General features: G+C 42.0%; 1 protein-coding gene across 2 annotated transcripts in view; it reads left to right on the plus strand.

Annotated features, from left to right (window-relative positions):
- LOC147465697 (uncharacterized) overlaps positions 1-15,584 on the plus strand; it is a 45,819-nt gene extending 30,235 nt beyond the window's left edge. For both annotated transcript variants that reach the window (XM_086521437.1, XM_086521443.1), the window contains one exon: positions 14,144-15,584. In XM_086521437.1, the coding sequence (XP_086377563.1) occupies positions 14,144-15,047 (904 nt within the window). In that variant the 3' untranslated portion in view covers positions 15,048-15,584. The remainder of the gene's footprint in view (positions 1-14,143) is intronic.
- Positions 15,585-25,886: the final 10,302 nt, after the last annotated feature.

Genomic DNA, 25,886 nt, shown 5'->3' on the forward strand with positions numbered 1-25,886 from the left:
AGTAGCAAGACGACGATGCTCATCTGCGTACTACTTTATCGATCTTGAGCTTGCTTAACATTCTATCGAGCAACTTGAAGCATGTCAAAATGGTCTTGGAGAAAATCCTTTGCTTGTTGTATCTTCTCCTTAGCCAACCCCACCGTAACGGGTGATCTAGGTTGAAATCCATTGCTTCTTGCTAACGTACGCTCGTAGCATATCCTCTAGTACTTGATTAACTCTTTCGGTTTGACCATCTGTTTCTGGATGATCAGCCGTACTTAGATTAAGTTTAGTTTCCAACTTTTGAAACACAGCTCTCCAGAAGTGATTATCGAACTTTCGATCTATGTCACTAATGATACTAGCTGGAAGACCGTAGAGTCTATATATATGCTCTACAAATAGCCGTGCTAATTCCGGTGTCTTAACCGTAGTCTTAGTGGGAATGAATCGACCCATCTTTGTTAGACGGTCTACAATTACCCATATGGCATCATGGCCACGATTTGTAGTAGGTAGTCCTACTACAAAATCCATAGAGATACTCTCCCACTTACCTTGTGGAATCTCTAAAGGATGTAAAAGGCCACCTACCTTGAGGCGCTCTACCTTATTAACTTGGCACTGTTGGCAGTTTAGTACGTACTCTTGAACATCATGATGTAAGCTTGGCCAATAAAATTGCCGTCGAACTAAGGTATACGTCTTACGAATACCTGGATGACCAGCACTTTGGACTATCGTGACACTCTAATAATATTTGGCGCCTAGTGTCTGAGTCCTTTGGCACACATACTCTACCTTTGTTGAGTAAGTAGCCATCATCAATGGAAAAATTCTTCCATCGCTTAAGCTCTTCCTGAGTAGGGGATGGAGCTCTGTGTGTTGGAGTTTTTATCTGCGCGTGCAGAGACATGTGAGTGTGAGGGATCCCTTTTTAAAACTGCAGTCCACACTTTAGCATATGATTGATCTTGTGCACACTTGCCACGTAATGAGTCCAAAAATCCACTCTTTAATTCCGTGAAAGCAAGTGAATTAATCTGAGGCATCCTACTTAGTGCATCCGCTACTACATTATATCGCCCCTTGTCACAAAACGGGAGCGTACACGAGCACTTAGAAATCTGAAAAATAAAATACTTTGCAAATGTGAGAGAAGGGAGAAGATCGACACAGTATTGGGGACCAGAAGATGGGCTGGTCCCCCCCCCCGTCAAGAGTATTCTTTATTCAGGGAGAATTCGTATACAAGTACGAGAACCCGAGGAAACCCCTCCGTTCTGTAATCTTAGACCCGAAGGTCGTTCTTTCCCGTAAAGGACTTAGGCGCGAAGCCGTACTTTCCCGTAAGGGACTTAGGCGTGAAGCCGTACTTCCCGTGAGGGACTTTCCCGTAAGAAGGGAGATTCCTGCAAAACAAACCACACAAAGCAACAACTCGCAATGCGTATCAACAAATTATACCTGTCGCTCCTTGCTCGGAAAGGCGACCTCCGTACTCAGTCGTCACACGAACACTTGCAGATTCCCGTCGCCAGCACTTACTCCAGAATCCCCAGCGCTTCAGACTTCTGTTGCTCCTTGCCTTTTTTTTAAAAACTGAACGCTGGCTGCCTTTTTATAGGCCCGTGCACCCGGCGGAAATAGGGCACAAAAGCAGAAGCTCTGGCGCTGAGAGAGAGAGAGAGAGAGAGAGAGAGAGAGAGAGAGAGAGAGAGAGAGAGAGAGAGAGAGAGAGAGAGAGAGAGAGAGAGAGAGAGAGAGAGAGAGCTGTTTCTGGCACTTCTAGAGAGAGGAGAGAGAGAGATCGCTGTTTTCAGCCCATCCGTACAGCTTGCGTGGGTTTTTTACGTAAGCTTTTGGGGATGCTTTATTTTATTAATAAAAGGGACCGGTCACTTAAAAGTGGCCGGCCACTTTATAAAATAAAGTGTGAACTTGTTTAAACTTTAAAAACTCACTGAGTTAGTTAAAACAATGCTACACGAACACATTCCAGGCGTCCCCGGGTGCAGAACACGGCACAGATGCAATGCAGACATAGCTTCCTCGCGGGAAAGCATCTGCCCTCCCACGAAAGTTCCTACTTTTCGTAAAAAGCTTCTTTGAACCCATCTTTATTCTTGTACTTGCGTTCTTACGCGTATTTTCTTACTCAGTTCGGATTTCCTCCTCAGCCTACGGAATGCCCCCTTTCTGATGCACCCGTCACCCATCATGTGACGCTTTAGGGGCACTCGTAACCCGGCCCTTTCCATCGAACTTACGGAAACTCCTTCGCGATGTTTACCATCACCCATCAGAGTTGTCCGTTCTTGATGGCACTTCCTGTAGCTACAATCTTTTAACGGTTCTTAGTGTACACAATAAAATATCCTAGAGAAAGAAATTAATCATCATTAAAAATAAGAAAATAGTCCAATTAGCAACACCCCTTGTGATATCGTAGCTTACAATCATAATCTTGAAGAATCTTTGCCCATCTAGCTTTACGACCCTTCAAGTCTGTTTGAGCAGTAAACCATTTAATACTCTCATGGTAAAAAACCACTTCAAACTCAGCACCATTTAAATAGTGTCGCCACTTTCGTAAAGCGTGAATTATGGCATAGAGCTCTCTCTCATAGACAAAATAATTTTGTTGAGCTCTATCTAACTTTTTACTTTTAAAGGCTATAGGTCTTCCGAGAAGTACCGCACCAATTGCTGTATCACTAGCATCAGTCTCTACCACAAATGGCTTAAGTGGGTCAACGATTGCTAGGATGGGAGCAATGGCTATAGCTACCTTGAGTTGTTCAAAACTGCGTTTTTGGGCTTCTTTCCAAGAAAAGGTCTCACCTTTTGCTTTAAGTTGATTCGTCATAGGAACATCGATTTTGGCATAATCTCGGATATACTGTCGATAAAATCCAGCCATGCCTAAGAATATTTGAAGCTCCTCAAGTGTGTTGGGATATGGCCATCGAAGAATGGCAGCGACCTTGTCATTGTCCATCTTGATGCCAGAATAAGAGATCACATGACCGAGGTAATGTATCTCTGTTTTAAATAAATCGCACTTGCTTTGCTTAGCATACAGAGCGTGAGCTCGTAGCTGTACATGTTTACCGTTGGCCATAAAGGATAAGGAGTTGTGTTCATAACTAGTGCGCAATGTGTTTTCTAAATCATGCAGCCACTCCCGTCCTAAAACTACATCAGCACGGTCCATGTTCATAACTTGAAAGTCAAGGGTCATCGTATGATCTTGAACAATAAGCTCAACCCCTTGAACTACTGTGTCCCATACTTCTTTATCATTGCCAAACATCTGTTCGACCACATACTTGTAAGAGTAGGGAGTCTGTGTAAGCTTCAATTTTTTGACTAGCTTATAGTTCAGGAAGTTATGAGTTGCACCATCATTCACTAAAATACAAACACGTTGTCCGTTAATAGTGCCATGCATGCGAATCAAATCATGGGGGCCAAAGGTGGGCTGCCACATTGAAGTAGGCACACAACACTTGTGCTTTTCTTCCTTATGAAGAACCTCTACAGCACAATATTCAGGAGATGAATCTAATGTGAGGCGTTGCACCGTGTGCATGGCCTTTTCTTTGCCTTGAAAAAGAGGACAATCCTTGTTATGTTGGTCCAAAATACATCTGAAACACAAATTATGTTTCTTTGCACGCTCAAAATCAGCAATGCTGAGAGACCCACGTGGAGTATCTCGTGATTGCTTAGGCTTCTTAGCCTCTTGTGGGCGTGGGAGGTAGATTGTCTCTTATTCCTCTTGGAACGTGTGGGAGATCTACCTCGCCATTGGCTCTTAGCCACATTGCTCGTAGCAAAATTATTCTTAGAGTAGGGAACATTTCCCTTCCTCTCTTGGTCATCATCATATCTTTGGGCATGACTGGTAGCTTCTTCCAAACTTTTTGGATGTTGGGTCTTGACATGAAGACGATAATCTTTGTCAAGACCCCTATTAAAACCCCGTATCTTTTGGAATTCATCTAGACCTTCTAGTTTTAATATGATTTTCCAATACTTTGAAAGGTACTATGTGAGAGAGAGGTGAGACATGCGGCATGCATCCCATGCTAACCCAAGACGGAGGACGAGCATCTATTGGAAATGTCATCTACCACTTATAGGCCTTGCCTTTAAGAGATAGACTTGTTTCCACAGCCGTCTTTATATCCGGGGTGTGTCTCAACCTATGAATATCACTCCATTTGTGTAAGAACGTATTGACCGCATCCTTGTTACGAACACGCTCTTCCCCGTGAAACTCAGGAATGGTGATATTCTTAAGCAATGCATTGCTACCTTCTGCATCTTCTGAAGCACTTGTCTCTTGGATTGCTTGAGTCATGCGAACTTGGTTTCCTTAAACTGTGCTACTTGTGGCTCCTTGAGCCGGCCGTCTGTGAATTCATAAATTTCACAAGTAGCTCAGTAAGATTTGTAACATTTGCATTGAGTGCAGAGAGGTTGCGTTCAAGTACGCTTTGGCGATTTTCCAAAGTCTTGAAAGCAGCCATACCTAGAAGGCCATGATCTCCTAGATCATCATCGTCATGCTATCTTTCCTTGTTATACACAACAAGGCTCAATAACTTGATGGTAGAGTGTTGGCCTCTTACCCTCATGGGGTGGGTTCAACCCTCCTTCATGCAAGGGTTAAGAGGGCCTTCCTACGCGCGTAGCCAATGGCACTAATGGAGCCTTCAAAGCCTCGGTGCCGTAGAGTTGCCGGTCGAGTTTGCCTTGGTCGCCCGCCTTAGTCGTCTTGCGTTGTGGAAGGCGTAGTGGGAGCGGTTGCGGTCGGCTCTCGTTGTTTGCCTTCGCACGTTGCGCATAGAAAACTGTGCCTACCTTCTTTTTGCTGCACTGCGGAGACGTCGCTGTCTGCGGATCGTTGGAGAGAAGCAGCGTGTCGCACGCACATGCAACCTGCTTTTCCCCTTTCCCAAAAATAGCTCTGATACTAGTGAAAGGGCGATGGTAATGCCTATGCTAGTCTCCACCCAACCGTGCTATCTTATAGCCTCTCCCTAGCGTACAACTGTTCGGCCGTGCCGATGGCCTTGCCCGTAGGACCCATGTCTTTACACTTGGGCCCCATCGGGCGGGGTCCCATAAGTTGGTGGGAACTTCTTCTGCTACTTCTTCACTTAGGGTTTAGGCCCCTTGGCTAGGATCTACAGGTTGGCTCCATTCTTCAGTGGCTTGACACGTCAACAATTTGTAGGCTAGCTTTTTCTTTTTAGCCAATTCTATCCGTTTGTGTTTATCTCGTGTTGTTTTATCACATCTATCCATGCCTTCAGTTTATTTTTTTCATGTGACTTCAAATCTTTTATTTCTTCTTGTAAATGTAGATCCGTGTACCACTTTGAGTTGTCTCACTTGCATCAAGTTTTCCCTTCAGATCTTCAACCCAAGCATCTTTTTTCCTTTGTAGTTTTCCATTCTCCATTTCCAAGATCAAAAGTAACAAACATATCATCCAATTTCTTTCGCACCATAAATTTCATTACATGCTCCTTTGTTCTCAAAATGACCTACATTTCCCGTTTTAATGTTTTGTACATGTCAACTCAAGAATTTACCTAGAATTTCTTAGTTTTAATATTGTGTACATGTCAACTCAAAATTTATCTAGCATTTCTTATTGCGGGTCATATAAGAGTTGTATTCACCTTCTAGATGCTTTTCCTTGTGCTTACGGGCTTCTCCTGCAGTGGAACTCCATTGAAAATGATATGATTGCATGATTTGCTGCCACCCCAGTAGGACAAGGACCCAGTGTGAGATCTTGGATATGTGGGACCTTCAGCAGGGTGCTACTTGGTGCTTGGTGTGTCTCTGAATAGAAGATAATGTCTTGTCCTTTGAAGCTATCTTCAAAGGCGCCTACTTACAATTCCATGTTGCTAATTTTAGGGTAGTCCCATAGGTGTTGCACCGTTATGTGGTGTGTGTCTCTCCATGTCAGGTGCAGTGGAATTGAAATGGTGACAAGATCCAGACTTTAAACTTCCACAAATCTTACTTCTTTCCTTGCTTGAATGTGTGCTACTTATCACGAATGAAGGTTTCTTTTATTTCCTTGGAGAGAGAGAGAGAGAGAGAGAGAGAGAGAGAGAGAGGCACCTGATGGGGTCCCAACCAACCCTCTCAAGGGCACCCCTTGATTTCTATACGTATGGAACTTGAAGCACAGAAATTACAACAAGCTCTTAAGGAGGAGAGGTCCTCTCTTCGACAAGAGAAATCCCCACATCAAGAAGCTTTGGACCAAATCAAGAGAGAGCTAGAAGAGCTTTGGGCTCAACAGGAATGTAAGGCTCTAGTCTGGTGTAGCTCATGTCGCTCTCTAGGGCATCTTGCACACGAATGCCCCTTCGGGCTTATTGCCACCTCTGTGAAAAATCTCGACATGAAGACGAGGATTGCTACTACCTAAAGGGATTGCGGAAACTACAGCAGAGCCTTGCTCCTACTCTTCAACAAGGGTTGACACTTGCATCCAACATCGTTCCCCCCTATGGCCATCCAAACTACCTGCCACCTTTGCTAACTACACCTTCTATGCACGGTATGCAAAGGACTTTTGCATCTCAGAGCTTTTATCATGCTAATGCTCCCTCAGCCCCTTAGAGCTTCTACATGTCAGCGTCTTGCTCCATGCAATAGGAGGAGACCGCGATAACACCTTGCCCATCCAATCAACTCATTTTGTGCTACATATACGGAGAATATGGGCATTACCAAAACAAATGCCCTCTGTCAAAAGGGTCTCCTTGCCGTCATTGCCCTAAAGGTAAGGATCACTACAGTAAGGATTGTCTCAAACAACCCACATCCACGTCTTCGGGCCCAATTCAAAGCCAACTTGGATTCACATTTCCCAAAATCAATCTGATAGCAGTTAGCACCGTCCCTCAACCGTCACTTCTACTCATGTCGTGGCCCCTTAGGACAAGTTCCAGAAGGTGGAGGAGCTTACTGGTGTTCTCACTTGGGCCCAAAGGGCAGCCCTCGCTCTCAGGCTTCTAGCAAGTTCTTCAACCCACTATCTCACTAGTGAATACTCTTGTAGCAGTTGACAAGCCATCCCCTAGTTCCAAGAGAGGATCTGTATCTCTCCTCTCTGATATAGATGGGGCTTTCTTGGAAGTAGTAGATGACCTACAGCAAATCAAGGTACCAAAGAAGGCACTAGTACTTAAAGAAAAGCACACAACAAAGAATATCTTAAAGAACACCTTCCAACAAGTGTCGCTCTATGACATGCTTCGGCTAGATGCGGGTTTTCGAAGTGACACCCTTGCTGTTATCCGGTCACTTTACCCCGGAGCAGGTCCTAGTGGCGGGCACCTCCCAATGCAACCATCAATGTCCTATATGATATCCTACCCCATTGTTCCTATAACAAGACGGGCACCATGTGCAAACTGATAAGAACAGACTAAGACATGCGTTTAGCACTTCAAACAAGTGAACTGAAAGAGAGAAACTTCACACGAGACACAGAGTGGCGTAGTTACACCCCTAAAGCGCATTGGCCCCAAACTGTGGCATCCTTCTTGGTATTTCTTTATACACTCGAACGAGGTACAACAAACTAAGACAGACGTTTAGCACTTCAAATAATTGAACTAAAAGGGAGACTTTACACCAGCCACGGAGCGGTGTAGTTCCATCCCCAGAGTGCACTGGCCCCAAACTGTTGCGCCCCTTTCAGTATTTCTTTATGTTGCTTCAACGAGGTACAACATTTGCGGCTCTGCTCTGCATCTCCCGCGGGTAGCATGCTAGATTGATCATTGTGAGCCCTTATGCCCTTGGCCAAAATCAAAAGCATCTCACTTGAAAAGCACTGAAGTTAAAAGCTTATGGCCCAAAAGCTAGCGCTTAGGTGGGTTGTCCGTACATGCTGCAACGTCACCAACACTTCCGCAATCCGTGGGCCGTCCGTACATCATGCCACGCCATCCTGTCTTCAGGCAATTTCTTTGTGTGTGTGTGTGCGTGTGTGTGTAGTGTCCTGCTTTACTTAGGTTTTAGGCCCCTTGATCAATGTTCTGCAAGTTGGTAGGGTTAGGATTTCAAAGTCCTAACCCCTTTTGTCTTTAGGCTATTCTGCAAGAACCTGTAAGTTGGCCAGTCCTTTTGCTTCTCAAGCCCCTCGGCCAGAATTTGCAGATTGGCTAGGGTCTTGAGTGACTTGGCACGTTAGCAGCTTGTGACATCCCCCCTTCTTGAAAGAAGAGTATTTGTCCGCAATTATATGTGCAAAACAACTCAAGCGAGATAAAAAATATCAGAGGGTCAATCTTGAGGGTCATTCGGTGTTCTTATTCCCTATTGGAGCTCTTGATATTTTGGTGTAGAAAAATTAGCCATCACACCCAGACCGCGGTGATCTTTAGAGGGTGTCTCGATGCACTAAAGTTACATACCTAGGTAATCTCACCCAATTAGGAATATTCAGTGGTTGACACATCACGATGCAACATAGATGATTACAAATGCACGTTACAGGACATAGAAACATACGGTCGCCGATGAAACACTCCCCCTGCAAATAACCAACAAGGTCCGGGCCATGATCTATTCAAAAACTCCCTCATCACTCCTCGGGCAAATAACCTAAAAAGGTAGAGGCCATGAGATATAGAGGCTTTTACAACCAAATGCTCCCCAGATCGCAGCCTATGTCACTTGGAGGTTCCAAGAGTAAAAACCATTCAAACTGTAGCCAATTTTATTTTCAATACTCCTCCCGGGAAAGCCCGAGCCATTACTCAAAATTGCCTCAAGACCACTTAAGAGGATTAATACAAGTCAATCCAAAGGGTCTTTAGAACAATTCCCCTCTTTTTGAGATTTTGGAAATGTGCTGAGACCACTCTCTTGTACTAGTCATTTGCCACCTTTTGGTATGGGTTTTGATGGTTATGGACAAAGATTTCTTCCAAAATCAACTCTTCTACCTATCTGGTATGATCTTCCCAATTTTTGGCCCTTGGCCAAAGTTTTTCAGATTATATTTCACTGGTACTTCACCAGGCGCTTCTTCTAGGCTAGATCTAGGAGATGGTGAAGTTTCATTGTCATCTATGGGGGGTGATGGATTGCGATCCATTGGTCCCTTGATTTTTTAAAGTTGACTACGTCACCCTCTTGCATTGCCATTTCATATAATAATGGGGCAATTGGACAGAAAAGTGGTCAATGGACAAGTAAGAGGTCCAAGATAATAATAATGGACCATTATGGACTAAATTGCATATGCAATGCCAATCTGGCAAGACAACCATGACATGCAACCTAGGATGCCAGCATTCAGTGATGACATATTTCCCACAAAGTGAGGCAAGCGACCCCTCGAGAGTTTGTTACTGTGGGCACTTCAAGCCAATCCAGATCACAAGCTGAGAGAGCTAGAAGAAGAGAGGCAAAGAGAAGAAGACGCAGCCGATAGCAGCATTTAGAGGTGCCTCTTACTACAACGATTTACAAGCACAAGGATTTCACAGCTGAAATTCTATCTTCTTCACATGTACCCTCTTCTTCCATTGTTGCAACCCAACCCCCCCCCCTCCCCCCAGGCCCCCTTCCTGTTCAATGGGGGAGGCACTCCCCTTGTTGTCACCCCTATTGATAGACATGATATTCCTATTCTCCTCCTCTTATATCTGATAAAATCGTAAATGTTAGAAGATCTGAGAGGCTGGAAAACATGGAATAGCCTCGTTTTCACTTCTTGTATTGATAGTTTGGATTATCCTCTCATGTAATCATCATTATGTATCATTTATCTTGGGGTGTGTGCCCTCGAGATGTTTATTTAGTAGATGTTTTTTTAGAGAGAGAGAGAGAGAGAGAGAGAGAGATGATGAAATGAAATGTTATATCAACGTCCTCAAAGGCCAAAACGACCTATGAGACCAAAAAGTTCAATGCGGTGAATCTGATACAATGTCAGAGTACCAAAAATAAATAAAAAAGGTAGTAAAATGGAACTGCGTAGGATACGAGGGGGGTGGGTTTGGGGGAGGGGGGGGGTGAGAGTAGTGAATGAGGGCTAATATGATACAATGTGGGTACATGTGTGGTACAAGATGAGCAGAGTGTACAATCCTCAAAAGAGCTGAATCATAAGAGACCCATCATCGGTCGTTGGCGGATCTCATTAATCTCCTCCATTGTTAGTAGTCTGACTGGGCGGTGTGCATGTCGGCCGCCAAATTGACCCGAATCCTCTGCAGCAGACTGCAGTCTCCGGCGGTGTTGTGTAGTCCTCCACAGTCGTGGGCATCTGGATCTCCCAAGCTCGGTCTCTCGATCGATCAGCGTCCCTCTGGTATAAGGAGAATGTGAGCTCTGTTGCGGTAGCTGCTCCTCTTGCCGCCGAGTGTCCGCTCTAAAGAAGTGTGATTCGTCTCTGAGACTGGCTAGCCTCTCCTCTCATCAGGCTCTCTTTGTGTCTGTGCAGCTCGAGCAAAATCAGTCCCAGACATCTCTGATCCTCATACCCCATGACTCTAGAAAGTGGTCCAAAGCCGTCCCTGAACAGGCAGTGAAAGCGGCCTCATATCTCATAGTAAACTGGGCAGTGGCATGTGTAATGCAACTCCGTCTCTGGCTCCATGTGACATAGGGGACATATCCTGGATTCTGGTGGTACTCCGGAGTCCGCTGTATCTACCAGTCTTGATCCGAAGCTGGTGTGAAGGTGTGCGTATCTGGCCAATAGCGCATTGTATCCCATGAGATAAGTGGGTGTCCATGTATCTGGGCCTCGTCACAAAGCCATCCTCGGTAAGCTGGAGAAGATGCTCTCTATAGAAAGCCATCTTCGTGCCGAGTTCCTGCTCTGGCTGTACCCAAGTCCTCCTAGTATCAAGCTGAGTCAAGTCACAGAGAGAGAGAGAGAGAGAGAGAGAGAGAGAGAGAGAGAGAGAGAGAGAGAGAGAGAGAGAGAGAGAGATGAAATGAAACGATATATTAACGTCTTCAAAAGGCCAAAATGACCTATGAGACCATCAGATACAAAGTGGTGAATCTAATACAATGTCTGAAGTACAAGTACAAAAAGTACTGAATGTAAAAAATGAAAACTGAAAATGAAGTGTGAAATGTGAAAATGTAGAATAGGCCCTCAATGACACTCTGGGTGTCTTGCTAGAATGCCTCTGATCCTCTGCTGGAGTCTCCGTCGATGGAATGTGCTCCTATGTCTCGGTCATGGTCGTCTTGATCTCCCGAGCTCAGTCGCCCTATCAATGAGGGTGCCTCTGGTATGAATGTGGGTACAACCTTGTGCTGGTGGTTGGTCTCTTGGCTCCCTCGATCCAAAGAAGTCTATGATCTGTCTCTGTGAGGACTGTCATACTCCATGTCTCCTCAGCAGACTATCTGTATGTCGATGTAGCTCAAGTAGATATAAGCCAAGGCATCTCTGAGTCCTGATACCTCATGACTCTATCTAGGGGTCCAAAACCCTCCCTGAATAAGCAATGGAAGCGCCCTCGTATCTCATAATACAGAGTGCTGTGGCATATGTAGTGTAGCTCTGTCTTTGGCTGTCTATCGCATAGTTGGCATATCCTATACTCCGGTGGTATCCCTTTGAATCTACCCGTCTCAATCTCCAGTTGGTGTGAGGATGTGCGAATCTGACCAATAGCACATCGCAGACCATGAGACAAATGAGTGTCCATGTAGCTCGGACGAATCACAAACCCATCTCCCGAAAGTTGGAGAAGATGCTCTTTGTAGAAAGCCATCTTCGTGCCCAACTCCTGCATCGGCTCTACCCATGTCCTCCTGGTGTCCAACTGTATAAGATCCTGACGAATGAGTCTAGTGATCTCCGTCCGTGTGACTGCCAGGGAGGGTGCATCCAGGGAATATTGAAAAGGAGGCAATCTATCCATGCCTCTGAAACCATGAGGTCATCTGCGCATACCAACATGATGCGTCTCCCTGCATCGCTAACTGTTTAGAGGACTCAAGAGCCAATCTAGTATATCTGCCTCTATGTGTATCCCATAGACTGTGCATAAAGGACACTAAACTGGTAAGAGTCCCAATCTCTATAGGAGGGGCGGCTACCTCCGCTCGAATAATCGCATGTGGTACGGAGGCGTTGGCTCTAATCATCCGGGATATCATAAATACCAAGGGTCTCTCCATGCTCCTCCAACTGTCATGATTCACAGATGGTCCCCAAACTTGGACCCCATAAAGCATAGCTGAAGCAACCAAAGTATCAAAGAGCCATAGCTTTGTTCGTGGTGCTTGAAACTGAACCTACGAACACATCCTCTCTAGCCCTCCCAATGCCGCATAGGCTCTCGACTGTCTAGTCTCTGCTGCTCTCCTCAGAGTAAACCTCGGTCCCGTGAATACCACCCCCAGATATGTATATTCATCTGTGTACTCCACAGTGTCCTGACCATATACGAGTGTAGGTACCGATCTCTCGACCCATTGTGGTGTGGTGTTAAACACCATAACCTTGATTTTACCAAGGTTCACAGTCAATCCACTATCCTCTGCAAAGCTGTGCAATGCATCCAACTGTCTCTGCATGCCCTCTGGTGACTCTGATATCAACACAATATCATTAACATATAATAATAAAGGGATCCATGTCCCTGCTAGTTGAGCGCCTCTGTCGCCCTCTCTGTCAATGTAGTCAGAGACCTCATGTATATACATACCAAAAAGTGTAGGGGACAAAGGACACCCCTATTTCACTCCAATAGTGGAATGAACAATGTCAGAAATCCCCTCAAGAGTGCGTACCTGGCCAGTCACTGAGCCGTATAAAGCCATGATCCCCCATATGATCTCTTCGGGTACTCCCAACTTCAGTAGCCTGCGCATCAATCTGGCCCTCGGCACTGTGTCAAATGCTTTGCGGAAGTTCACAAAGCAACAATACATCCGTCTCCCATGTGCCCGACCCTCCTCAATAATGGCTCTGAGTGTAAGAATATGGTCCAAAGTGGAGAAACCCCTCCTGAATCCAGCCTGTCTTGCTGCTCGTATGCCCTCATTTTCTGCCCATTTACTCAGTTGCTGTTCAAGAATGGATGCATACAACCGTGCCAATGTGTGCCCTATCATAATAGTACGGTAGTTCCCTGGCACCGTGGGGTCCCCTTCCTTGAAGAGAGGTACAATAGTAGATAATCTCCAAGACTCGGGTAGTCCCTCACACATGACACGGTTAAACAACCGTGCAAGAACCTGTGACAGTAAATCTCTAGCATGTATCAAGTGCTCTGCCACCAAACCATCATGATCATATGCTCTCCTAGTCCTCATCCTGTAAATGGCGTTCTTCACCATCTCAGTGGTAAAGAAGGGCATGTTCCCAGAACGTCTTCTCTAATCTGGTTGAGTGTGTGGGTATGCCTCTGCTACTGCCCCTTGCAAGATCTCCGTCAATAGAGTGGTGATCTCCTCCACGGTAGATACAGGCTCGGCTGCCCACATATCTCCTCCACATAAACTGAGTCCGTCTCTGGTGTAAAAGTATACCGTGTGTGTGCAATCCTCCGTGGTGTCTGAGAGGCACTATACTGGAAAGAGACTGAAAAAGTCAGGAGAGCATGGTCCACTGCTACTCCAACAGGTCTAGGTCCCACACTGAGATCTTGAATACTAGAGATGAAGCTCGGTGAAGTCATGACATAGTCCACTGTACTGGCCCCATGTCTTTGTGGAAAGCATGTGAATCCCCCAGACCAAGGAAAAATCTCTAGACCATTAAGTATGGCCAAACCATGCGTAGTCGTCATCTCCATGAGATATCTCCCATACTCTGTGTGCTCTCTATCCTGTGAGTGTCTGTCAAGCCCCATCTCCGATATATCCATCTCTCTAAGCATCTCCTCCGAGGAATCATAAAATACCATTTGGGAGTTGGCCGTCCTGGCATTAAAGTCTCCCAGGAGAATGATATCTCCATCTCTAGAGAACTCCCATATGTCATCATCAAGTATAGAGAAAGGGGATTGCCCTCTAGGTGAGGTATAGACTGATGTGCTAGAGAGAGAGAGAGAGAGAGATTTTTATCCAATGTCTGCAATTCAGATGTTGCTTTTTACTGAAGGAATCATTTTTTTTTTTGCAGAATGCTGGAAACAAAAACGGAGGAGCTGAGTGTTGGCATGCATTCGGCGCTGGAGGGTTCTCAAGTAGCGGAAAGCAAGTGCGGTGCTTTAGGGGCAGAGCTTGTAAAAGTGTTTCGTATGCTAGCATCATCTCGTAAGGAGAGCCCTACCAAAATGATGACAGGAGATGGTCCCGATGAGGACAATGAGCAACATCACCCTCAACACCGTTCTCGTTGTGTCCGGCCACACCATTCAGGAGTCAAGTCCAAGACGATTTCCTCGCATGCGGCCTGCACATACTGCAAGAGAGCTGCCATGAAGGGATCAAATGACTTAGTGGATTGTACAAAAGAGCACCAAGATTTGGACCACATGCAAGCAGATATCCTAGACAACAATTTTTTGGATGGACGCAAAGCAGGGTACTATTTTGATGGCTCCAATTCTGATAACATGAGCCCTTCCATGGATAGAAGTTACAAAGAATCCGGATTTCAGGGGAGGCCGATAGGTGAGGGCCATGACATAAATCATGCGAAAGCTTACCATGGAGGTGAGGATGGACTCATAGAAAAGGCCAACAAAAGGAATGCAGGCCAAAATGAGAAATCACATCGAAAGGGGGAGCCTTTGGAGAAACTTGATGATTTTGAGGCTCTCGAGCATCTTCTGGGTAAGAGAAATATCTCTGAGCTGAAGTCTTATGAGGGAAAGCTCCCGATAACTCATGAAAAGCTAGAGGATAAGCGAATTGAGTGTGCAAAGAAAGATGTTACCCATACAGGTTCAGGAAAAAATTGTCAGTCCACCAACATAAGGCTGGATGCTGGTAAGATTCAAGTGAATGTTAGCCACAGGTCAGCAGTTTTATCAGGCAGCCGTCTGACTAAAAGAGGGGATGCTATTTCTGTTCGTCCTTAAAACATGTCGGAGAAGATGCATTTCCATGGAAAGCGTGCCCATTGCTTTGTATAACACCTTTTTGAGATCTGCTCCTTGTCAAACAGCATCCGAGGCACATCTAAGTAACTACATGTAATCTTGTTGCATTTTTTTAACTTAGAATCCCAAGAAAAATAATTCTGGTGGTGGTCAGACAAGACACACACATATACACTCCTGCAATGGCACAAGTTCATGCATCCTCGTTGATGCATGTAGCGCTCATATATGCAATTTGCATGATGAGGGGCATAGGCATAGACTGTGATGTGGAGCTTTAGAGATTTGTACCTGGAATGTATGGTCCCATTTTGCCGGTACTTGACAGAATGCTTAACAGCTTTGCAAGATGGCAATGAAGACTGTTCATGTGCTGGTTGCAGGTAGCAACATAGCTTGTGACCTTTGGTCTAGCTCCAGCCTATGTGGACTGAGGCTGTAAGATAACGTTGAGCAACAGTAAGCTCACAGACTCTTTTAGAACCTACCATCGCAAATTTTTATGCTTGACTTGCATTCGTGAAATAACTTTACTCCCTACCAGGGCCATCAGTCACCATCAGAAAGAGGTATGGGTCTCTGGACATTCATTGCATTGCATGAGAATGTTACTCTCTGGTGATCTCCCACATATCTCTGCTGTTGATTGCAAGTTGTTTCTACAAGAGGACCTTTTTGGTTGCTTCTTAGGAGAAATTAAATTGCCAAATGGATGTCATGCAGTCGACTTTTAGGATGACATCGCAAAGATTACCTCGCCAAGTAAATGGTGAAGATACTTCCTGATTGTTGTGCAGGACTTGGAGGCTATGAAATACAAAGTAATGACACCAAAAAATGACAACATTCCTGCTGAAAGTACTAGAGGTAGAGAACAGTTAAAGGGAAGAGCAGATGCACAACAGCTTTGACTAAATTGTTTTGTACTTATGACTATCATTAGAAGAGAGGGGGAATGCATGAATCTGGCATTAGAGCACTGGTCTATAGTCAATATGAGATAGATGAACCTCATTTTTTGTGGAGTCATCCATGCCAAGAAGACTAAAAATAGTGGAAAGAGGAGGCTTCGACCTGGATCTTCCGTCTCATCGAAAGTCCTACAATCATAGAGAGAAAGTCTGAGAGACGCATGGAATTAAGCAAGAAATCGAGGCAGGCTTGCAAAACATGGATGCCCAAAGAGTCTAGTATCTCCGTTGCCAAAGGATGAAAGCATCAAGATTGGCTGAGTAGTTTAACATAAATAAACTGACACTTATGCTCATCTCTACTAGCGTGAGTGACACGACTTAAATATGCTCAACTCTTCTAGCTTGAGTGTGTGCCTATTATTAAGCTTTTCTCTTACAAATGAAGCATAGTGAGTAAGAACGTTGCTCTTGGAAAGAGATCAAAGACATTCTATAAGAAATAATTGTAGCATGTATTAGTGCTCCAAGTAGCTACACACAATGTTCATGACAAACCTACCTTCAGTGTATTTTTCACCAAGTAATATTACAAAATTTTGGGTAGATTTCAAGCTTGGCTTTGAGAAAGCCGGCAAAATTTTCCATGTAATAGTGAAGAACTACTCATATTTTGACCTAAAAGTGGGGAGAGTGTCAATCGTATATTATTTCTCTCTACTTAGAAAGAATGTTTTTGGTGAGCCTTGGCTAGAGACCATCAAAAGAACAAATGTTGTCGTAGTAGTGGCATCAAAGTCAATTGTTCCCATTCCTTAGTAATGGCTACAAGTCATTATTTGCCTAATTATGACAGATAGATCCATGGCTTGCACAAATTTGTTATTATTTTTGTATGCCCAAAGGATAGAGCCTTGGCCTTTTTGAGCTAGACTATAATAAATTTTTTGGAGTTAAAGATGCCAACAATCCATAGTAAAGGCAAAAATTGCAAAGGTTGTAGAAGAGCAAGAAGCAAAAATTTTGATCGTCGAATGATAGAGCAACTACTCATTAGAAAGTTAAGTGTGTAAATGCATTGACGAGATTTTCATCATAGTGAAGATCTAAATATGCATGGAGCATAAAGATTCGGCTATTGGAAGAAGTGCACTTCCAATGAGGACTTGCAAAGAAGGTAGTATTTATGGAAAGCCTTGGGAAATTTGCAATTCTTGTGTGAAATGCACTCACTCACTCCCTTATATTGGGTGTGAGGATAAGGTCTTGTTAGCACAAACAATATCTGTTGCTTCAAAAAAGTGAGAACCTTATTAGATGGGCAACAAGGAAGTGGTGTTAATAGCAACTTTGTGGTGCATCATGTTTTCTTGGGATATCCTTTGTTTCGTGGGCCATGGTTGGAATTGCCAAGATTTCCTCTCTTTAGGGGCGTAGAAGAATTGGCCTTGTGAACAAATTGAAACCATTGCCCTTTTCCACAAACATAAAGAAGGTGAAAAAGGCCTCTCTCTCTCTCTCTCTCTCTCTCTCTCACACACACACACACACACAAAAACACACGTGTATGCTAGACCTACTTAACATATGCACACAACTCTTGTCAATATCACATACTTGTTTGACACATTGACATGATTGCAAAACTAGGCATCTGAAAGATATTGCAAGCTTTCTAATCATAGGCTTGTTTGCACGTTTTTTCATATGAATTTCTGTGCAAACAACACACATTAATACCATGTAGGCTTGATGGAACCCATGCAGTAAAGTTGAGATTTTTATTCCCTTTTTAGATGGTGTCTTTTGAGAGCCTCTGCAATGTTTACAATTACTAGCAAAGGTAATATTAAATCTATCCAATAAGATCATCCATATTTTTATTTTAGATCTACCTTGAATTGGAGTTGTAAATTAGAATATCTTAGAATAAATTATTGAATCAGCATTTGTTAACAAGGCAAATGATAAATATTTTACAATTTTCCTGGTGAGAAAACCAGGAAACCATGTTGGATAAGGAACTCCCCCTCAACACACCTTGAAGGATACAATTTAACTAGAAACTAGACATATCATCTAAACAAGAAGGACGTGCCACATATGAAATTTTGATGGGATTTTTTGCTCACATGTCGTGTGAAACTTATATCTTGCCTACATTAAAGATAAAATGATCTATGAAGATAATCATTGATCCAATCTACTAAAAGAATAAAGACATATACTCATTCTCACAATATGGGAATGATATTCTCGTAGTCAAGTATGGAATTTTAAGCATACCTATCTCGTCAAAGTCTCTGGTCGCCTGTTCTGCAACCAGCCACCTGCTACTACAGCGGGTCCTTCACCGGCAGAATGTGCGCCCCAATGTTCCGTGCGCTGAGGTGTCACGCTGGCGCAAGTTTTGTAATTCCGGCTGCTGACGGGTAAGGCTCCCAGAGACTTTGACGGCCGGGAATAGGCCCTGGTCGACCCATTATGGAGCAGGCTCCCGGCTGCCGCCAGTCGCTTGACCTGCAGAATAGGCCTCCCAAGGCCCATTCCCTATACCTTAGATATACTTAGGATGTTTTCAAGATCAAACCTACGGTTCCTAATCACATGATTATGGGTACTAGGTTCTTTGAAATACAATTCAAATAAAATTTTCATGTAGCTCTTCCATTAAGATTTTTAATACAAACTGCAAACTAGAAAAAAGATAAGCCCAACATTATACCCTCATATTTTGTAAAAGAAAGAGTACTTAAACCTTACATTGCATATATACACTCTTCTTTGAATTTTCTTGATCTTATTTTATGCTCCGCTTTTGAGAATACATCAAAATCGAACAAGAAATTCTACTCAAATGGCTTTAGAAAGAAAGATGTCACTAAAGCTATCATCGAGTCATTGATTAAAAAAATCAATGGCTTGGACTTTATATTAATGAGAACGCTGCCATTAAGCTGAGAAGGTAGTAGGCATATAGTATGCTGCCTAGGAATGTGTAGGTGCATGCTTTGCCTACCAACACTTTTGCACTCACTTGCCGTGCACATAGGAAAATAAAAAATAATGGTTCTCTGAATTATGTTATGAGCAAGTGCTAGGTCACTACTCATGATTTTGTTGACATTAATACCATGGGACAATTGTTTTATTTTCTCGTAGGGATTGTCATATGCTTGTTTTATCGGCAGGCCGAGTTCTACCTCATATGTGGTAAAAACTTGTGGGAAGTTTGGGCAGAAGCACTTGAATGCTTATATGAGCTGGTTGGATTCTTCACCTTAAGACTTAACTTTTGCATGATTCACATTATGTTATGTGTGCAAATAACTAGGCCCTCAGGGCCTGATAAATGCTAGGTTGGAGATACAATCTCCTCCTCTAGGGCTTGGCTATGCCATGGATATGGAGGCATAAAGGCCACAATGTGGTTGCAGTATATAATCATGGGATGAGAAGTGACAGGGGCTTGTTTAAAAGTTTTCTTATAGGATGGGTGTACTAATTGTCAATGGAAGGGAATTATGTCAGGATGCCCATCCATTGAAAATAGGAAAGTAGTATACAAAATAGAATTCTCTTCTATTCTTATATATGTTTCGAAAACTCTAGTAGACCTATATAAAGGATTATAATTTAAAAGTCCACCCATATTGTTCATCAAACTTGCTGCCTTCTCTATTCTTCGCCAATCGTGTCGCTAATTTACCAAAATTGACTTGAGATGTTTGTGATATTTTGTCATTTGAATGGCAAGGTGAAATATGGCATTCCATAGTGAAGGATAGTACTTACCAACCCCTATCTTTTAAAAGGATAGGAAGCCCTTCAACTCCTTACATTGATGAGAAGTTCTTCCTACTCAATTGCTATTTGATGTCATCTTTCATTTATTTAGAATGAGAATGGAGCTAAGGTGGAAAAACGAAGAACAAAATCAGGGTGGCTTTGACTTAGCAAATGTGTGTAATGTTAGTTTTTAACACTTTCATGGGGATTATGTTATGTTATGATGGCCATAGTCTTGGCCCCTGACTTCCATGTATTTTTCCTTTGAAAATTTTGCAATATTTGTGGACTATCTATACTAACCTAAAAAAATGTGGTTCTATTATAAACATGGTATTTCAAGCTAGTTTGTATCATTGAGTCATCAACCTTTTGTATACATTTTTTGGAATGTACTTTAGTTGACATATGCGAGTGCGATTGATTATTGCATGGGCAAATTGTCACCAATCTTGTGCTCATCCACATTACTATTCTCTAAATGTGTTGGGATTAATGTATAATTACTTCTCCTAGGGTTGTATTCAATTTCTTCTAGTTGAATTCACTATATCAAATATGGAAATTTCTTTAGAGCTAAGCTTTGGTTTTTTTCTATGAGTGCATTTTTGTGGCTTGTATATTTGATAGGAACGGTTAAACTTTTTTGATAATTTCAAATATATTCCCTTTTTAATGGGAGATTATACCCTCTGTTTTTTTTAAAGGAATGATGACATCAACATTGGGCTCCCTTTTCCCTGCCTTTGAGGCCCGAGTTGTATTTCTTAATTCCATCACTTTTTTTCTCAAAAAAATAGAAAAGACTAGGCTCCCACTATTGATTGAGTGTGTCACGATTGATATTTAAAAATACTATTTGACTTTGTTCTAGTCTTTTATTCTTCATAAATTGATCCTTTGGATTAGGTTTTTATGATTGACTCACTACAACAATTAGATCTATGGAATGGCTTAAAGATCTAGCTAGGAAGACAAACTAGAGAGCTAGTGGTTTCAAAATCTAAACGGGATTTTGTATACAAGTTTTTGTTGGTTATTATATTTCTAGCCACCAGACATGGGTAGCCGTTTTATGGATGTGATGATTGATTTGACTTGGTGCTTGCTTGGATTTGGAAGGTGTGGCCTAAGTTCAAACACAATCGGAGATAAATTGTTTTTTCTAGGTGTTTCATTATAGACTTTCTTAGAATTTTGGTGTTAGGGATGTCTAAACAATGGACATAGTCTGAATTTCATGGTTTTCTTCCTTGATGAGCTTCTTGCAATCATGGAACAATGGTGGGCGCCTCACACTTGCAAAAGCATTGTAACTATTAGTGAACATCGTGGTAGAAGACAAATGTCCAACACCCAAATTAGTCAAAAGGCACCTGAGCCAAACACACTCAATAGTACTTGTAAATATTGCACTGTACTCAATCTCACAACTAGAAGTGGCCACTATATACTGCTACTAACTCAACCAAAATAAGACAAAATAAAAAATGGACACTTGTGTGTCATAACAATCAATTGAATTTGGGTCTAAAAAAGCATGTAAATCTAGTGGCATTGATCCCCCTTTGGGAAAAAACAACACAAGATGTATGATTCCACTCAAGTAGCAAAAGATTGGCTTAACTACCTTCCAACACATACACCCTAGGCTATGCCTAAATCATCTCACCTACAAGAAGTGGTCTCTAGCATCATGAAGACTAAGCTTCAAACTTGTCTCCATAGGAGTAGCAATAGGCTTGCAATCTTCATGACTAAATCTACACAATAAGGTCTTAACATAATACGTCTGGCACAAAACAATACTTCCATCATTGACCCAAATAAATTGAGGTCAATCCTTGAGTGAAGAGATATAATCAACTCATTTTTTCTAATAGGCCCTTTGCTTATTTTTTGGACACCTATCTCATCTAATTCTAGTGTAGCTAGAGATAAATCTAAAAGCTTCATTAGAGAGAGAGGGATAGATATATATATAAAGCATTCACTTGACATGTGATCTCTACGTTTGCATGCTACTATTAGGATCTTTGTTACACAAACTTTATATTTAAAACATGAAAATTTCTCTATGTATCCCTTTTGTTAGAACTTGTGATACATAATTTAATTTAAAGAGAAAATATTAAGAGTATAACTTGAAAATTCTAAAATGGAAGAGTGATAGACCTTACATGGTGTCTATGTACTCTTTTTGTGCTCCTAGATTTTGAGGATACATCAAAATTTATCAAAGTTTTTCGCTTGAATGGCTTTAGAAAGCAACATGGTGCCTTGAAATAGGTGGAAACATATCCATACACATGTGCCCACACACAAATACAATGTCTACAAACACACCTCCACTCACTAGACTGATATTTGGGAAAGTATAAAATTGTGGGTATATAAACATCCTTACAAGTAGTGTTACGTATCTGTTCATAATTTTTCTACCTCTAATATCATGGGAGAATGGTCTTTTTTTTTCCCATGGATGCTAAATGCTAGTTTTTTTTGGGCATGCTCCAATGCGCGTGTGTTGAAACTTTGGTTATAAGGACCTTAATCCATGTGTGAGTTGGTGGTTCCTCACTCCTCCTAGATTATATAAAGCTTGCATTAGGGCTTGGAGCGTAAAGAAAGGCTCTTGGGGCTTGATGCATGCTAGGTTGGTGATACCATTTTGCTCCGTGGGGCTTCACTATGCATCGACTACAATGGCATGAAGACTACCATGTTGTTAGTGATAATATTCTTGGAATGAGTAAGTCTTCCTAATGGCTTCAATCTTGAGTGCAAGAAGAAGGGAAAAATCATGTTGGCTTTATTTGGTATATACTCAATGCCCACCTCTTTTAGCATGTATCTCTTTATGTATAAATTGTTAGTGTATACACCTTTAATGGGATGTTGGCTTGGACTCCAAACTTGTTGTAGTTGTGAGCATTGATGGTACTCATCTAATTCTGGAAACAATCACAAATCAAAATTTGGGAGGGAACCTTCCTTGATGCCAAAGTATGTGTATGTACTCTATACTAGTAATTGGACAATGGATAGTGGCCGGTGTGGATGGTGGATAGTGGCTTTAAATGGTGTGCAGTCAATGCCGCCTAAACAACCCATGCTACTTACACTAATCTATCACACATGATTAAAACTATAGAGGTCATTGCCACTAGCCAACTCATTGTGTGTTGTGGATATTTATCCCTTGATACTTGTTTGTGTCAATTTGAGTTGTCTAAATGGTCATATGAGTTCTACCTAGGGAGCGCATCGGTGGACAATCCATCACATTGTGCCAAGTAGGTAAGCAAATTTTTGTATGCTTGTTTAGTTTGTATTTACTACTAGATCCTATTTTGTTGTTATTTTATCTAGCATGATATCGAAACAAAGGTGCCCATAGTTAGGATCGTGCAAGAATACTTAATGTTTCCCTCAAATTTACTTTCCTTGTTAATAAGTGACGTTGTCCTCTTCAAATGTTATTATTGGTGGTGCTACACCCAGGGGATTCACTCTATATACAAAACAGGACGCCACCTGCGAGCGGACAACTTTGATAAAACCCCTATATCTGACTCATATTAGGGAATATGACCCCTCTTTTTAAGCTTATACAACAATAAATGCAGAAAACTATCATACCCCTATCTTACATATAAAATTTAGGTCTCACATGATCTAGCTGAGTAAAACTAGTCAAAGAGTGTGTAGCATAGTAACTGGCTACATACTAAAGAACCACAACTGGTAATAACTAGATGTACCCTCAATGTGTCTTACTTTGACTTTCAAATTATGTGCTCGGCAATCTGCACTCTTGCTACTCTTCCAATTTTGACCAATCTAAATTACTCCAAAAACATGGTTATAAGGTTGTGTTAGGTTCTCCGTGTAAATTTGCATCTATACAAACTCTTTATAGCTTTCATCCCTCAACAAATGAACTATAATCACAAAACAAGCAATTGATACAAAGCAATGTTAGTTCTTGCATGTATCTTTGTAGCTATTGACTCTCACATTCCACGAGTGACTCTTTTGGGAAGCCGTGATTTTGAAACACAAAAACCTCCTCTCATTTTCTCCTTATCTCACTCCCCCCCCCCCCCCCCCCCCCAAAAAAAAAAAAAAAATGATACCCCCTCTCTTATTTTTAAGCTTGGAAGATAAATTATTAGGGGCCTACCCCTAACTTATACGCTTACGTAACTTGTAAAGAATCCCCCTCCCCTGCACTTACGTGGTGCGGTAATTTTTCCATGGTGAATCCCCCGGGGTGCTACATCACTTCGTATTCACTAGCCTTTAAAGAAGGTTTTCTTGATGGCACAGACTACACCTTATGGAAATTAAAAATCTTTTCAACTTTGGATTCCTTTGAATTTTGGGACAAGTGATGGGGCCAATTGGTGCAGACCCTAAGCCCATTGTAGTAAATACGGATGCCCTTTGCACCATCGCCATGTGTGTTAAGTGACTCTATCCTCACTTTGATTTAGCACACCACAAAAGCATATGAAACCTGGAGCATATTGGCTTGCCAATATGAGGCTCACAATCACACCATATTTAAAAATCTAGAATATCAACTTGGTGTTGAAAAGCTTGTTGAAGGGCCTTTATCGAGCTTAATATATCTTAAAGATTAACTAGCTATTGTTTGTGTGGCCATCTCTCCAAAGGATTTAGCACAATGATGCATTCATATGCCTCTAGCAAGTATGATGGCCTTGTTACAACACTTAACATTCATATGTTGATCTCTCACTTTTGAAGAATTAAGTGCCATGTTGTTTGTGTCCGCTTAACTCATCAACTTCCTAGAATTATTGCTTGAGATGCCAAGGAGGTTCTAAAGTGCTCTATATCCACAAAGCTAGCTTATGACTTTAACAAACCTTGGAATATTTTTGGGCTATTGATTCCACCTTCATAGTTGGGTTTGAATAACATTTTTAAACCTAACTTGAGTCAAAAAACGAGTGTTGTTTTTGGCCAATTTTCATGAAATTGGCATTAGTAGATCACCCAAAAATACAGCTTAGTGACCTCTATATTGCTACTCTTCAATATGCTCTTTGAAAAGTGGATACACCCTAGCCTTAACTCAATATGCCTTCGTGAATCATATTGAATAGATTCATGGATTGATGATGGTTGCTGACTTTGTTTCAATAGTAGACCATTCAAGTCCAATATTATTGTCAACATGGTTTTTTTGGGATTTGATAAAACCTAAGTAGTTGCATCAACATCACTCTTTTGTACATCTTCTACAGATTGAAAGTTTTCATTTGTGGCTTCCCTTGGTGAAGACGCAGCAAAGAGGCCTCATGTATTTGCATTACAATATCGGTAATTGGCTTCAAATCTTTAAGTGAGACCTTTTTGGATACATGTGGAAGGCTCTGATTAACCACAATTGGATTGAAGCATTCCTTATCTATCACACCCTCAAACCTTGGATCTAAGAAAAAAGCAATTAAAGATCACACAATAGCCTCCTAGAGGATAATATATAAACAAGCAAGAGTTTTTGACATGATTATTGACATCCACATAATCATCACTTCTTCTCAAACATTACTTCTCCATGTCTATCTTGCAAGAAAAAAAATTTAGAGATTAAGTCTTTCTGTCACTTACATCAATTGGCATGAAAAGACTATAGCTAGAATTCCATAGTCCTAGATATTTGTGACACTATCCATTCAATTGATAATAATAAGTATTGTAAGGATGGGTGAATCTTAGATTCACCATTTGACCAACTTAAACAAGTTCTTGGAGGAAAGCAAGGGAATTCTCAATCCACAACCAAGCCACCTTAAGCAAGGTTTGGAAGGGGAAGTTCATCATCCTATATTTCATGCTTGGGTTTCTAAAAATATTTACGAAGGTTTGGCATCCTAGATCCACCACTTGGTCATTCTAAAAATAGTGTGGAAGGAAGAATGCATCCTAAATAGAATCAAGGTCATTCTAATGAAGTTTTGAATGGTGATGTGCATCCTATATATCAAATCAAAACATCTTAGATCCACCACTTGGCCAATCTAGAAATCATAGAAGAGTGAATGCTACCTCAATGAAAGATTTAGTCATAGTTGTCGAAGTG

The sequence above is a fragment of the Adiantum capillus-veneris genome, chromosome 1, assembly GCF_014529385.1.
Source record: "Adiantum capillus-veneris isolate H3 chromosome 1, ASM1452938v2, whole genome shotgun sequence".
Taxonomy (NCBI): Eukaryota; Viridiplantae; Streptophyta; class Polypodiopsida; order Polypodiales; family Pteridaceae; genus Adiantum; species Adiantum capillus-veneris.